The sequence below is a fragment of the Neovison vison genome, chromosome 4 (genome assembly GCF_020171115.1).
Source record: "Neovison vison isolate M4711 chromosome 4, ASM_NN_V1, whole genome shotgun sequence".
NCBI lineage: Eukaryota > Metazoa > Chordata > Mammalia > Carnivora > Mustelidae > Neogale > Neogale vison.
The window spans coordinates 187,848,449-187,864,478 of record NC_058094.1 but is presented as its reverse complement, the minus strand read 5'-3'; the positions used below and the strand labels follow the sequence as shown (position 1 = coordinate 187,864,478).

The 16,030-nt window shown below is 37.9% G+C and overlaps 1 protein-coding gene across 3 annotated transcripts in view; it reads right to left on the bottom strand.

Annotated features, from left to right (window-relative positions):
* Positions 1–16,030, bottom strand: part of BBS9 (Bardet-Biedl syndrome 9) — a 461,843-nt gene that overhangs the window by 101,465 nt on the left and 344,348 nt on the right. For all 3 annotated transcript variants that reach the window (XR_006384294.1, XM_044246344.1, XM_044246345.1), the window contains one exon: positions 156–338. Coding sequence is in view for 2 of the 3 variants with exons in the window: in XM_044246344.1 (XP_044102279.1) it covers positions 156–338 (183 nt within the window). In the remaining variant the exon portion in view is untranslated. The remainder of the gene's footprint in view (positions 1–155; positions 339–16,030) is intronic.

The window sequence follows — 16,030 nt, the reverse complement described above, 5'->3', positions numbered from 1 at the left end:
TTAAAGAAAAGAAAAACAGGATCTGGATTTAAAAAAAAAAAAAAAAAACCTCCATCGGATACCTTAGAAAATATGATAGCCACGAGAGATCTTCCTAAAATCACACTCTTTTCAATAATGATGGCTGTTACCACTACAGGCTTGTGGGTCCTTACCAATTCTTGAGTGTCCTGCTGCAGTGGCAGAAATGCTGCTTCCAGAATAGCAACCTGGTCAGGACTGAGCTTCTGCCACAGCCCAATCAGCAGAATCACCAGATGGGTGGCACTTCTCAGCTTGGTGAATGACTGGAACAGATTGTCTTGGTTTTCTTCTACCGCATCTGCTAGAGCGATTACCTGCAGAAATGACAAACTTCAGTTAGGGATAATTTCACAATTCTTGAGCCCTCAACAAATTACATTTGGCACACTCTTGTTTTTCTTTAAAACAAATTGATGAACTTTGTCTTCCACAAACACAAGCTATGTTGAGTAATAAAATAGTTATCATTCATCTGTTCACTTCCTTCTTTAAAAAAAAAAAATCCCTAAGGTAATTCCAAACCCATATGGCCAGGAGATGAAAATATCCATGAAATCGGCTTAATGGGGACATTGTTCGGTGTCTGCTTCGCCATCAACTGACCTTCTACAATATGTGATAATATAAGTAACCCTAATACAGTTACTTTAGTCTTTATTACTAGCCACAGAGATTGATCAATTAAAAAATATCAAAATAACCTCATTTGCCATGCAATTTAAAATAATGACATCATTATACCCTTTTTAGAAAATAACTGCCTCTGATTATTATTCTTTACTTGTTAGATGGTGCTGGGATATCCAGTATTTCTTTATTATAACTAAAAGGTAGATAATGTTCAAACATTTGACCAATTGAGTAATGTCATTTTTAACACAAATGTCAGGCACTAGCCCACAGGGACCTGAACGAAAAAAAAAAAAAAATGTTCAGGGTGTGTTAGCTTTACAATGCCAAATCTACTTAGGATAAAATTGGCAGGAGCAGAATTTTTTTTTTTTTCATTTTCCTGAATAATCCTGTGGAAAAAAGAACTAAAGCAACAATTGGATGGAACATCCAAGACTGCCCATTGGTGTTTTATTTTAATGTCTTGGTGAATTTTGTGCTCATTAAAAGTAATGAACTGACTGGCTCAGAGGCGCAAGGCGTCTGACAGCCCCCAGAACAGGAATAGTAAAAGCCAGGGCAATGTGAGCTCCTTTCTATCAGTCCCTGCCAGCTTGAAGAACTAGAGCTTAGATGACTTTCAGAACTCTAGTGTACATGAACCATTTGGTGATATTTCATGGCTTATTGACCCTGGCCCAAAGGGCTTGTTAAAAAATCATCATTCAAACAAGTCAGGGTTTACAGCTGTGTGGTCTCCCAAATTCCATGTAACAACAGGGCTGTAGGGGGACAGTCCTCAGAGTATCTGGGAGATGACGGAAAAGAGATACAGTTTAGGAAAGACAAAGCAATTGAAGGTCCTTGCCTGACAATTCTGGGTAGACCAGGATTCTTCATCATTTGGTTGAGGGGTTGCAGGAGATAGAAAAGATAATCCAATTCACATTCAGATCTCCAGGGAGCCCTGGGAGTTTGGACCAAAATCAGCATTACAATAAAATGCACTGCTTACTATGTACCTAATACTGTGCGACTTCCTTTCCATAGGTATTCAAAAAAGTACATATCTTATAGTCCATAAGGATCTTATAATTTGTTGGACAGGAAACATACATATACAACCAATTAGTGGAAAGAAACATTACTGTAATAATGTCCTAATTGTGCAGAACAGAAAATAAGTATAAAAGAAGTTAGCAAAGGGACAGATTACTATGGGCCAGAGTTAATATCCCTGGGGCCTCTTTTACTCAAATGAGGCTTGGAACTCATCCCTTCCCTATTACTTCAAGAAGTCCCCTCTAAAAGACAGAGGCCACTTTCCTTAAATCAAAACACCTGGAAACATCTGCTTCTTTCCCCCACCTTCACCATGATTACAACTGACTCCTGTTAAATTCTGTATTTATTTTCTTTTCTTCCTGTGAGTGTTACCAATTAAGCCTCATTGTGAGGACCATCATATAACAACACAGATGCCTTGTCAATAAGCCCAAATCACACAAAGATCAAGGTCATAAACACCTCCTAAGTGCCAGGTATATGCAAGAATTTGCAGGATGCACTCTAGGGAAATCAATGGCGACAAATCTAATCTCTACCTTCAGAGAGTTTATAAGGGAGAAAGGAAAATATGTCAGAGGCAAAAGTTGATATTGTAGGGAAGACCCTACGAATGATAAAGTAGAATGCCATTAATATTATAATCATTAGGTTAATAATAATCTTTGTAATTAAGTGAGCATAGACTACATGCCAAACATTCTGCTGTGCCAGTACTACACACAGGGATGCAAATTGTGCCTGTGTTTGGAAGGGCTCCATAATTGGTTTAATGCCCTGCTCTCTCTGTCTTGAAATTTTTCTTCTTTTTTTTTTTTTTTTTTTTTTTAAGAGAAAGAGGGAGCAGGAGGAGGGGAAGAGAGACAGAGAGAATCTAAGCAGGCTTGACGCCCTGTGAGGAGCCCAATGTGGGCATGATCTCATGACCCTGAGATCAAACCTTAACCAAAATCAAGAGTCAGACACAACCAACTGAGCCACCCAAGTGCCCCTCTGTCTAGAAATTCTTAATAATTTTATTTTTGAACTTGTGTTTTATAAGTGAGGTTGATGAAGGAGTAAGAGACATGTACATGAGAAGAGGAGATAATGCTCATTAACTCACAGCATTAAATGTTCTTATATTTGCACTTAAAATTGGCATTGCACAATGTAAGACTAATGTTAAAATTCATGCTAACAACTTTAAATTTAAATTTTTTGTTACTTGGAATGGCATTAAATAGAAAATAAAAACAAACCAGCAAATGGAAAGGAAAAGTTTTGTATTTTAGTAGTTATTTTAAAAGCATATTCTTCTGGCCTTTGAACAAGGGCCCTGCTTTTTCATTTTGCACAGGGAACTGCAAGTCAAGTAGCCAGCCTGACCATCACCTTGCAAGTGAGAGACCAGGATTCACACTTGGAGTCTCTCACTTCAAAGCCTGCATGCAACCTGAAGCACCTTCTAGGTTCAGAGAAAGGTCTTACTGACTCTGGAGAACTTTAGGAAAGAAAACATAGAGGAAGAAACAGTGGTGTGCTGGAACCAACTTGTCCAGCTCCTACAGGCTCCAGAGAAAGGACGGGTCGTTTGATTTTCAGTTTTGTATGTCAGCTATTAAACTTGGCCATTACTAAAAATTAAGTCACATAAACTTAAAATTAACTAAATTACACCAAAACAAGGGTAATAAATACTCAAAACTCATTGCTTCCTAATTAGTTTACTATTGTCAAGACCCTTGAGGTTATTTATGCTTATTGTATCAGTATGTTAAAAACACTCTGCAATGGTGGGTTATTGCCCATTTCTTCCCAGCTTTGCATTCAGTGACCTCACATTGGTAGACTGAAATCAGCCATGGCAGAAGTATTTACAACATGAACATCAACAAATGTTACAAAACTGTGCTTCCTCCCAACACCTCTCCTTCCCAGAGAACCAGCATGCCACTGAGAGAGGTATCAGAAATTCATCCTTAAGATGGGTAAGGGTGCTTTAAAAGTGTAGGAAACAACTTGAACAAATGCATTAAAACAGAAAAGTAGGGAGTGCTTGTTCAGGAAGGAGCAAATATCCCAGTTCGGGAAGAGCATTTGATGAGATCAAAAAAAGGAAGAAAAAAAAAAAAGGTAATCTGGGCAACTGTCACAGAGGAAACGGAATGTCAAGTGAAGAGCATGCACTGAGCAGCACAGGTCCTGGGTGGTGGTGGAGTACTGTGAGTGTGGGTGTTCCCTGATGCAAGCTGCATTCAAAGCAGCTATCGATCATAGTAAACATTTGGGCATTTGCTGGGACTTAAAGTAAGGCTGTTATGCACGTTCCTCACTATCAAGGGAAAATTCTTACTAAGTGTAACAGCATGTCAGTTCATAGACCCACCCAACTTGCTAAACACAGCTGTGGTGGAAGAATGACTTCTCAGTGAGACAGCAACCCAAGCCACAGGATCTTTCCTGAGCAAGGCCCAAAATACATTAATCTGAGAGAAGCATCGTTTCTCTAAGTTTCAGTCTTGCTAGTTATATTTCTGTGCCATTGTGGAAAGTCTGCCATCCCCAAACGGTCACAGAAATTGGAAAGAAATGGGATAAACAATTCCTTATGTAAATTACCCCCAAGGAAAATCTTCCTGACCTACTGGCCAGCATGAAATACTAAACAGATCTCCATGTTCTCAATTTAGTTCTACGTATAACAGCCAAGTTTACTTTGTTCTCCATAAGAGCCAAATGAATTTAGCAGAATTAACATAGTAAAAAGGGCTGGAAAATATAGACCCACCAAGATTTAGATCTGTCCCACCAAGGCCTAGAGGATCTTGCTGTTCACCTGGAACTGCAAAATGAGGCCAACCAGCTGCTAGGGCTTAAATCTGAAGGAGAGTGATTTTTCAGTGCTCATCACTGGCTGTGCAAGATGTATGTTCCCTGGTGTTCAACAGAACTACAGAAAGGGAAGGGTTTAGGAAACAATAAATGCTAACGATTTCAAGCACAAATGTGTTGATGGCCTTTGTTTTGCTTTTTCGAATTGAAGGTTTCCAAATAAAATGGAGACCCCAAAGGACATCCGTGTCCAACTGCCATATCAGTTGATGCCAAAGTAATGAGGCAGAGGCCCAGGGAGCTGCTTGCAGGAAAATGCTCAACTCATAAAATGAGTGTGAAATTAATCCCAAATACTTCCAGCTGCCAAGATAGGCTCTAAAATTGGTTACAGGAAAGTAGCAGCAGCAACAGCAGAGTAGACATGAATCATACTATGTGAACACAGACATGTCCAATTTCTTCACCTAAACTCACCATCAAAGCTGCCTCCAAATCTTATGTGTGGCACACAGAACCCTATTACATTGCTGCTTAGCTATCATTTACTAAGCCCTGACTGTGGGCAAAGCACTGTGTTAATGCTGTTATAGCCAGATTACCACTTGGTCTTCAGGACTACCCTCTGAGATAGAAATTCTTGATCCCTGCAGCCCCCCTTTCGAGGTGAGGAAACAGAAGCTCAGTGCTCAGATGACCTTAGTGCCTGTGGTCCTGAACTACAGCAGAGAGGCACCAGGACTCAAGGCTGTCTCCTGATTCCCCACTGAGTATTTTTTCTTCTGCAACGGTACACAAATATATACAGTAGTCCCCTTAAAATAATACAGTAGGTTTTTATCTTGATAATCAAACAAAGATACTAAGGAAAAACACTACTAATACATTACATCCATAACAGGCATATGTGCTTTAGTTAAATTTCCCCATTGTTGGGCTGTTACCATGAGGTCAACTCAAGTTGGAACTTCCAAGCTTATTTCTGCCCAAAGTTATAGTAAAAGAAAATTATTTCATCATTTGTAAAGGATGGGGAGCTTTTTCTTTCCTTAAAAAATTGTATTAGTTTCTATATAATTCAAAATTACGAAGACTTTAAAAATGAGCTATTTATTTACTACACCTGCTCCTTTAGTGAAGCTCATTTTTTAAAGGGATGACTCATTTATTGTCTACAAATCTCAGACTACAATCTTTTCAGTGGTCTAAGCAAGTTGATGTTATGTAATAATAACTGTCATCATTAACTGAGGGCTTCCTAGGAGCCGGACACTGCGCTAACCTCCTTAAGAGATTAGCTCATATTATTGTCAAAACGATTATGAGGTAGGAACTATTACTGCCCCCCATTTTAAAAATAAGGAGACAGAGGAGCTCCTGGGTGGCTCAGCATCCGACTCTTGATTTTGGCTAAGGTCATGATCTCAGGGTCCTGAAACAAGCCCTGCATTAGGCTCCCAGTCAGTGGGGAGTCTGCTTCTCTCATTCTCCTTCTTCCTTTGCCCGTCCTTCCGCATGCACTCTCTCTCTCTAAAAATAAACAAATAAATCTTTTAAAAACTTAAAAAGACAGAAATATAGAGCAGTTAGTCAGCAGCAGAGCCGGAATTTACACTCAAGCAATCTGACCCAAGAAATGTCACCAAGTAACATCACCTGCATTGACTTTCTGCCTGCACATAGATTTCCTTATAGGTATATGTGGAACAAATTCTATCTGAAGCTTCCCAATGGCAGGTTTCCACTTTGCTGACATTCTAATACCTCCATATGAATTAAGATAGGTTTATTTTAATAAAAGATTTATTTTAATAAAAGGTCAGCATGGATGAATGAGTGAAGAAAACGGAATCGTATGATATGGGTGAGTTTATACATCCCTTAGGGCTGAATATAGCAAGCTGTGCCAGGACCGCCTTCCCTAGGTAGCAACTTTATGTCACAGTGCAATTTACTTCCTTTTTCTAGGCCTCTAGTTTCATCACCTCCAAAATGTAGGGGTGGGAAATATGATCACTAACATCCAACATAGCTGTAAGTGCCAGATTCAAAAATGTTGAAATTACTTTTGAATATGTTGTTTTGAACTATCCATTCCACTTCTTGTGTTTTTCATTTAATATTTACTGATTTAGAGTTTTTAATCTATAAAATGACAGTAAGGATAATACTCATTTATTTTATAATTATAATCCTATGAGAATTAAATGAAAGAGGTAAGAAGATGGACAATACCAAGTGTTGGCAAGAACGTAGAGAAACTGGAACTCTCACATATTACTAGTGGTAATGTGATATGGCTCAGTCACTTTGGAAACAGGTTGGCAATTCCTCAGAAAGGTAAACATTGAGTTTCATATGAGGCAGCAATTATAATCCAAGGTTTATACCACCAGAGAAATGAAAATATAAGCCTACTCAAAAATTCATTCCAAATGTTTATAGCAGCATGATTTATAATAGCCCCAAAGCAAAACAACTCAAATGTCTGTCCATCAACTAATGGATAAATTAAATGTGGCATATCTACATAATAGAATACCATTCAGCCATAAAAAGAAACTTACACATGCTACTACATGGATGAATCTTAAAAACATTACATGGAGTTAAAGGAGCCAGCCACGAAGGACTGCATGTTTTATCATTCCCTTTACATGAGATGTCCAGAACAGGAAAATCTATAAACACTGTAAGTAGATCGGTGGTTGCTTAGGGTTGGGGGGTGGATAGTGGACAGGAGGGGAAAGGAAAGTGCCTCCTAATGGCCGTACAAACCTGTGAATATGCTAAAAATATTAAACGGTACACTTTAAATGAGTGAATTTTATGTATATAAATTATTTCTCAAAACATTGTTAAAAATAGTAAGAGAAGTAAAAAGTATATAAAGTATAACTCATGTAAGGTAGATAGGTTTACACAAATAAAGGCAAATTTTATTTAAGCAACAATTTTGATATGTTAATGGCTATACCATAGTGTAACTTGGGCTTAACAACATTCTGGATGACATAATAATCAAGTAACTTTGGAGTCAATTAGATATGTATGAATACTGGTAATGCTACTACTTACTAACTGTACAACCTTTGGCTTCTCTACCTTCCTCAGACTTAGTTTTCATCTACAAAATAGATGAAACGAATTGAGTTAACAACCTTTCTATTCATTTCTAATTTGTTTGGCTCCTGGTTACTATTTCTTAATACTCTATAGTTGAGGGCTCATTTCACTGTAGAAATATCAGGCAAATTATACTTTTTCTGTTAGGTTAACAAAGACACTGAAAAAAGGAAGACCCTTCTCCGGTACTTGAGGCACACTACTGACTACTACTACCTCCTAAGGCAATGCAGGACAGCTGATCATTCTGCAGTATTCCCTAGCCCTCTCCGTGTGGTCACTCAACAGAAGAGAATACTCATTTGTAGCCAAGTATAATAAAGTTTCAAAGTAAAATATCACAAGACCACGTACCAAATATATACTAAAAATTATGAAAGGTTACATGTATTGGATTCCTTTTTTTATTCCTTTAGCAACTCTATTAAAACACACAAACACATACAAACATACAACTTTGCCTGTTATGACTTGTTCTCTAAAAATTCTATGAGTCTTGTTAATCAGGGAGCTAGATGTTGGATTTTTTTTTTTTTTAAGATTTTATTTATTTGTCAGAGAGAGGGAGAGCGAGTGAGCACAGGCAGACAGAATGGCAGGCAGAGGCAGAGGGAGAAGCAGGCTCCCCACTGAGCAAGGAGCCTGATGTGGGACTTGATCCCAGGACGCCGGGATCATGGCCTGAGCCGAAGGCAGCTGCTTAACCAACTGAGCCACCCAGGTGTCCCATGTTGGATGTTTTTAAATACCTTATTGAAAATACTAGCAAATTTGGTGATTTAAATAAGATGTTTACTAAGTACACTACGATAAGACAGAGGGAAAACAAAACTCATACTTAGCCCAGAAACTTCCAGTGTAAAAAGAGCAATTAATAAATTCCCACAACACCCACAATTTTCTAATACTCAGTAAACAGTGGGTGTCCCATAAATGCTGACTGAGTCCACCTAAAACTCCAGCACAACTAAACAGCCTCTTAAATCCCAGACACACTCAATCAGGCGTTGTCAGGCTCCCAATCTGAATGGAACCCAAATAATGTCACATGGAAACAACATATCTACCTCAATATATCTGTCATCTACTTAAAAAAAAAAAAAAAATCCTTCAGTTCACCTTTAACCACGGCTGCCTAACACCAGGCTAAAGACAGCTATAATGACTGCTGAAATGAATTTTTTGTTCACATGGCTGCCCTTTTGTCAGAAAGACACACTTTCAGTCTATGGGAGATTTGGAAGGAGCCAAGAAAAAGGGCATACTTCCCACACAACGATGTTATTTGCGATGGTTTTTGCTGCAGACTCCAACATGGGAAAGCCCCTGCACTAAGGAAGAAGAAAAAATTTACCATGTCTAAACTTCTACGTTGGCTGAAAAGATCCAATTTGTATCCAAAAGAATTGTGCTTTTAATAGAAAAAGTGAAGTAAGGTTCAAAATGAAAAGAGAAAGGGTGTTGATGATTCAAATGCCAAATAAGCATGTAAGAAGTGCTCATTATCTGTGTGCTGAACTTTTAACTAGATAAAAGGGAACCCAGGTTTTTAACTGGAAGGCATAGAAAGAATCTAATTCTTAGCTAATTTTACTACTGTGTTATTTTGTATAAATAGAACAGGAGGCTAGATTACATTCTATTACTCTTCTCATGGAGTAAAAACTAGGATTCCCCTATAACAAGCATTTAGCTGAAATTCCTAAACCAAACCCAGGATTAGAATATATTTTTAACCATGCTATCATTTGGGGAGCTATTAAAACAATAGGGAAAATGTAGCTTTAGTTAAAAAAAAAATTCAGTCACACTTGATTTATCTTCATAAAAAGAGACCTGCTAATTGGCCAAATCACCTGATGCTTTGGAACATCGAGGTATGATCATTGACTTTTAGAAGTCATGATGGTTTTACTGGTCTAGGATTATAATTTTCCTTAACGCCAATCTACATTTGCCAAATGCCTTGAGAATTCATTTAAAACTGGTTTTAGAAAAACAAATTATTCCTGAGAAATTTCTTTATACTATATAGTATAGGACTTCCCCCCCCCCTTTTTTTCTTTTTTAATGTTCTGGCCAGAAGAATATGAAAGGTAGGCAGTGCTGGAATATAGACTTTGGCTGGGACTTTTAAAACATATAGCACTGATACATAAAAATATTAAATGAGAACGACAATAAATCATTTGCAAGTGACACAAGGACAAATTTTGCTCTTTCTGCAAAGTTTATTCACCAAATATACATGTAACTTAATCAGCTGAAAGGAAACTAACTCCAATGCTTGGCTAATATAATGCTAAAAATACAACTGATCTCAAACCTGATTACTATTTTTACCTTCCCCCCACCTCCACTCCCCTGCTGACCAAATTTTTACCCCCTTCCATAAAATTACCTATTACAGCCAAGTGAAAACCCAATTTTAAAAATAATAATTAATGGAATCAAGCTGTAAAATAAAAGAATGAATGTTCTCTGGACCATGGTTACTCATTGAACAGATCGCTATTAAAGCTGGAATCTATGGTTGGCAATGTCAGAGCTCATTTTACAAACCCTGGAGAATGCCACAGTTATCACCGTCCAAAAACAACATTCAAGAGGTCTGATCTGAATAGCTCCTAAGTTTAGAATATTTTAGACCACATTCCTACAGGCAGACATGTCAGTAATTATGGAGCCACCCACACAGCCTTGAGTGTCATCTCCAGTGAAGGCAAATGATGGGGAGATGGGTACTTGGTTGGCTATCCTAATAGCATTCCTTTAGCTAAAGGCTGCTGGAGCTCCAGTGGCGCAATCGGTTAGCGCGCGGTACTTATTCCTTTAGCTAAAGGCTGCTAATGCTAAGACACATTATCACATGTAATTAATTAAGGAATGCTGATAACCCACCCAAAAAGGCAAAACGAGAAACTAAAGACCCCAGCAGTGCTGATGATGGTCTTGAGCATTTCCTTCATTCCAGAGTTTGAGAGGTAAATGTGGCATTTTCACAAGAGTGAATTGTTGAGTTTTCTCTTTCTATGTATCTTCTTTTAAAACACCTAGTTTTTCAGAGTCCGTATCTCTTGAACATCAATGGTTTTTATCTATTTTTTTTTTAAGACAAAATACATAGTTAAACCACTACTATCCAACAGTACTTTGGCAAGACATGTACAGGGCTATATGGTTCAGACCACATGGAAATAATACAAAAGTCAATCAGTGGAGCTTCCTGGTTTCATATGAACTGAAACAAGGGTAAACTATTGGTATTTCTACAACAATAGGTTGTTAGGACATTATAATTGGAAGGGGCCTTGCTGAAGATAAGTTGTACCTGATTTCTTCTGTGTTGTAAACTCATCCAGGCCAAAGATTGTTTTACTGTTCGGTGTACCCCTTCCATAGCCTTAGTCCTATAGTAGGCATTTAATGTATGTCTACTATACTGAAGTAAAATAAAAAGCCTGACAACTCAGTAGCATAAGAATGTCCATCAAGGTAGCATTTATAGGGGTGCCTGGGTGGCTCCATCAGCTAAGTGGCCAGCTCTTGACTTCAGCTCAGGTCATGATTTCAGGGTCCTTGGATGGAGCCAGGCATTGGGCTCTGCACTCAGCGGGGATTCTGCATGAGGATTTTTTCTCTCTCTCTTACCAATACCCCCCAACACTGCTCTCGGGTTCTCTCTTACTCTAAAATAAATTAAATAAATCTTAAAAAAAGAAAAAAGACAGCAATTTATAAGAGCACTACTTGGGCAATGGAAACCCATCCCTACATTCCAGGTGGACAAGACCAAGGCCTACCATTTTTAAAAAGCTTTTATATGCTATTTATTGGGTCTCCCATAGGTATTAAGTAGCTAGGCTCTAAATTCATACCTTCAACAGGTATTGCATTACAATGAACTAAATTCATTCAAGTCTTTACCATGAAGTTTATGTGATGAATGTTACAAAGCCTATAATTTAACTTTAAAATATATCATCATAGAAAAGGTCATTTGATGTAAGCAGTTGAGTCAGTCTAAGCTACACTCCAGAGCACGTTCTCAACCTTGTCACTAATGACATTTAGGGCCAAATAATTTTTTGTTGCAGGGGCCTGTCCTGGGCACTGTTAGAAGTCTAGCAATACTCTGGACTCTATAAATTTGATGTCAATAGCACCCTCCTCCGAGTTGTGGCAACCAAAAATGTCTTGGGACACTGCTAAGTATCTCCTTAGGGAAAAAAATCACCCTGGTTGAGAATCACGGCTCTAGAGTTGGTGTTTGTCCTCAAAAGATCTACCCTTCTATAATTAGAAGCAAAGCTCACATGTCAGAGAGGACTACACAAGCACTTAAGCTATTGGGGTCTCCAACCAATACCAAAGACTTTCTAATTACCATTACGAATTTCAAAATAAGTTCTAATTAGGGAGATCAGAGGTTGGATAATCAGCAATGTGCGTGTTAGAAATAGATTCACTGGCAAAATCATCAGTATTAAGATACCTGAATTGGCAGAATATTTTTACACTCATACTTTTCTTTGCATAAAAGAGGGATAAGAGGGATAAAAGAGAGATTACTGCCCTACCTGCCTCAATGAATCTTTCCAGAAAGGTCATATTCTAGTGCCTACAAGACATAGATTTGAACGTTACCCAGCCTACTACAATACAGGCTGCAAGAATTTTTCCATGCTTATAACAGGTATTTAATAAATGTCTTTGTGTAAGGCAAAATTTAACTATGAGCCTTACTTCCATTAGAGCCAAAGAGAATGGTTACAGGGAAACAGTTTATTCTCATCCACCTCAAGCTTTTTGATGGCTATCATTACTTACTTAAGAATTCTGACATGACCAAATTGGCAAAATGGTGTACAAGGTCAATTAAGTGCTAAGTGATAGAGACACATGTGATTTAAGGCTGCCTGCAAAAAACTAACAGTAAGGAAAACAAATATATTAATAAAAACAACAACTTCTGCTTACTATGTGTCCACTATGGGCCAGGTACAGTCCTAAAAAGTCAATGGATATTATTACTAAACCTTTCAACAATACTTTAGGTAATTATTATTTTTTTCTTACAAAGAAAACAAGGTTCAGAGAAGTTAAGTAACTCGTTCAAAATCACACAGCAGTGCCAAATTCAAACAAGGTGTGCCTGATACCTCCAAAACGCAAGCATTTCCCAGCCTACTACACTATAGCCTTAAACACACACACACACACACACACACACACACACACACACACACACACACACTACAAATGACTATTAGGTTGAGGTAACATAAAAAAATCTATAAACAAGTCTTCCCCACCAACCTGATTTCCTAGGGATGAAAGGCCTACAGACTCTTCTATTTGTCCTTCTTTTAAATAAATCCACATTTGAATGTTTGAATGCCTTTGGTTCAGAATAGCACTGACAATGTGAACATCGCTCCTACTACCTTCCACCCGCATCTCTGTTACCTGTCTGGCCCAGGAGTCATTTGAGTTTGCAACCCCTGCAATACTCACAAACTTTTCACACGTAAAACAACTACAAGTGTGGAGAAACAGAAATCATCCACATGACAAATGATTAAATCTGAATCTGGGCTCTGGTCCTGTCCTACCACTCCCTGTAGTTTTGACACTAAAAGAGTCTCCTCATCTCTTGAAACTTCAGCTTTCTCCTCCATAAAAGAAGACGTATTCACTGTGGAGCTCAAATGAGATGCAACATAAATGTGTTTGTCATGTGGGTGCCTGTATGGCTCAGTGGGTTAAAGCCTCTGCCTTCGGCTCAGGTCATGATCCCAGGGTCCGGGGATCGAGCCCTGCATCAGGATCTCTGCTCAGCAGGGAGCCTGGTTCCCCCTCTCTCCCTGCCTGCCTCTCTGCCTGCTTGTGATCTCTCTCTCGCTCTGTGTCAAATAAATAAATAAAATCTTTTAAAAAAAGAAGTAAACCTAATACCTAGCATACCAGTTGTGATGCCCAGCAAACAGCACATTTCCTTAATTCCATAATGTACTTTGCTTTTTAGGTGCTAACATACACGCACACTCTAATGATTTTCAAATCATAATGTGTCTTATCTCTGTTCATTTAATGTGCTAATTTTACTTTTTTTTATTTTCAAAGGTAATCAAATCAACAATGGGCCTTAAAAATAACGTAGTAGGGGCACCTGGGTGGTTTACTCTCTTAAGTGTCAGACTCTTGATTTCAGCTCAGGTCATGATCTCAAGGTCATGGGATCAAGCCCCACATCAGGCTCTGAGCTGAGCATGGAGCCTGCTTAAGATTCTCTCTCCCTCTGCCCCCTCCTCCTCCACATCTCTAAAAAACAAAAACATAAAATCTTAGAATCTATTGAATACATTTTTGTTTGATATTTTGTTTGGAATCATACCTCCCAATGCCAGGTTCTTCATCCAGTTCCCAAAAAATAACTGTTTCTAGGGCATTCCCTAGCTGCCCCTTGCGGGGTATTCTCTCTTCTTTTCTTCTTTTTTTAAGCTTTTATTTAAGTTCTAGTTAGTTAACACACAGTGTAATATTAGTTTCAGGTGTACAATGCAGTGATTTAACATTTCATATAACACTAGGTGATCATCACCACAAGCACACTCCTTAATCCCCATCGCCTATGTAACCCATACCTCCCACTCACCTCCCTTCTGATAACTATCAGTTTTTTCTTTATAGTTAAGAGTTGGTTTCTTGGATTCTCTCTCTCTCTCTCTATCCCCTTTGCTCATTTGTTTTATTTCTTAAATTCCACATATGAGTGAAATCATATGGTATTTGTCTTTCTCTGACTCAATTCCCTTAGCATAATACTCTCTAGCTCCTCCATGTCATTGCTAATGGCAAGATTTCATTCCTTTTTTGGCTGAGTAATATTTTATTATATATATGTATATTATACACACACACACATATATATTTATATATATATATATATATATAAATATATATATTTATTATATATATATTACACACACACACACACACACATACATTATGTGTGTGTGTGTGTGTGTGTGTGTGTAATATATACAACCACACATCATTTTTAACATTCATCAGCCAACGGACAGTTGGGCCGTTTTCATAAAGGTCCCCTCAGCCTTCCCCACCCTTCCCAGTGGGACCTAATGCTCTTCATAACAAAATTGTGCAGTAGAGCTGCTAGATTCACTTTAGTCATGATGAAACTGAGGCCCTTTCTGAAAGGTTTGAAAGACTGTCCATAAACTTGCAGCCAGATTCAAACCCAGGTCTTAGAGCCCATGTTCCTCTACTGCATCCCCTGTTGCTACAGAACCTTAGCTCCATGGAGCTAGAAAATTCACTTCTGCAAACTTTTCACTAACTTTTAAAAATTTAATTCTGCTTTCTTATGATTTCAATAAAAAAATCCATTTAGGGAAGTTAATAAAGTATGTTTCTTACGAATAAAGGCTAAGATTGATTTACCCTAGTAAACATTCATGAGACTTTTCACACTTAAAAAGTAATTTTTAATAACTATTTGCAAAATGACCTTGAGCTACAAAATTAGCCAAAAGATAATAAATATCTATGTACATTTCTAATAAAGACCAGAATAACATAAACAGGAAAAGGACCCACAATGGTTTCAGTCCTGGCATCAATATTCTCATTTAAAGTTTCCCCTTTTAAACAAAACACACAAATAAAAACAAAAATAAAACAGGTAGAAAAAAAAAATTCTGCCTCAACCAAACATCTATCTTTTACTTCCTTCTAAGTAGCTGAAAAAGACTATATGAGGAAGATTGCATCTGATGAGAGAAGTATGGGTTACAAACTAGTTTTAAAAATAACTCACTTTTTAGTTTACTTAAACAGGTGCCACAGTCAAATGAGAATCCTCCAAGAGAGTCCATTTACCAGAAATCTGAATCCATTTTCAGGGAATAACAAAAGAAAAAGATTATCATCATACCAGGAACTGATTCACACAGCCACTTTTTGTTTAAACTCTTGGTATTAATATCCAAAAATGTGATAATGAGGTGAATTTGGATAAAATAACAGCTATCACCCCAACTATCCAGAGAAGAGATTTAAAATCTGGGGATAGAATGCCATGTTGGCACTTAAGGCCCACAAGAGTGATGGGAAAGATTACAGTGTAGCCTGTGAACCCTCAGGAAGCAGTTCTTTGTTTCAGCTCTCTAGAGTTTTACCCTGCAGCCATCATTTTAATTCTACTAAGAACACCTTAGAAAAGTAGGGTTTAATAGTCCTTAGAAAAATTACGGTTTGATGATTAAAAAATAATATTATGAAAGACTATACACGTTATTAGGAAACTGCTCACCATAAGAGGTCCCGGATGTCCAAAATCCATTCTGGCAGAAGAAAGGGAAAG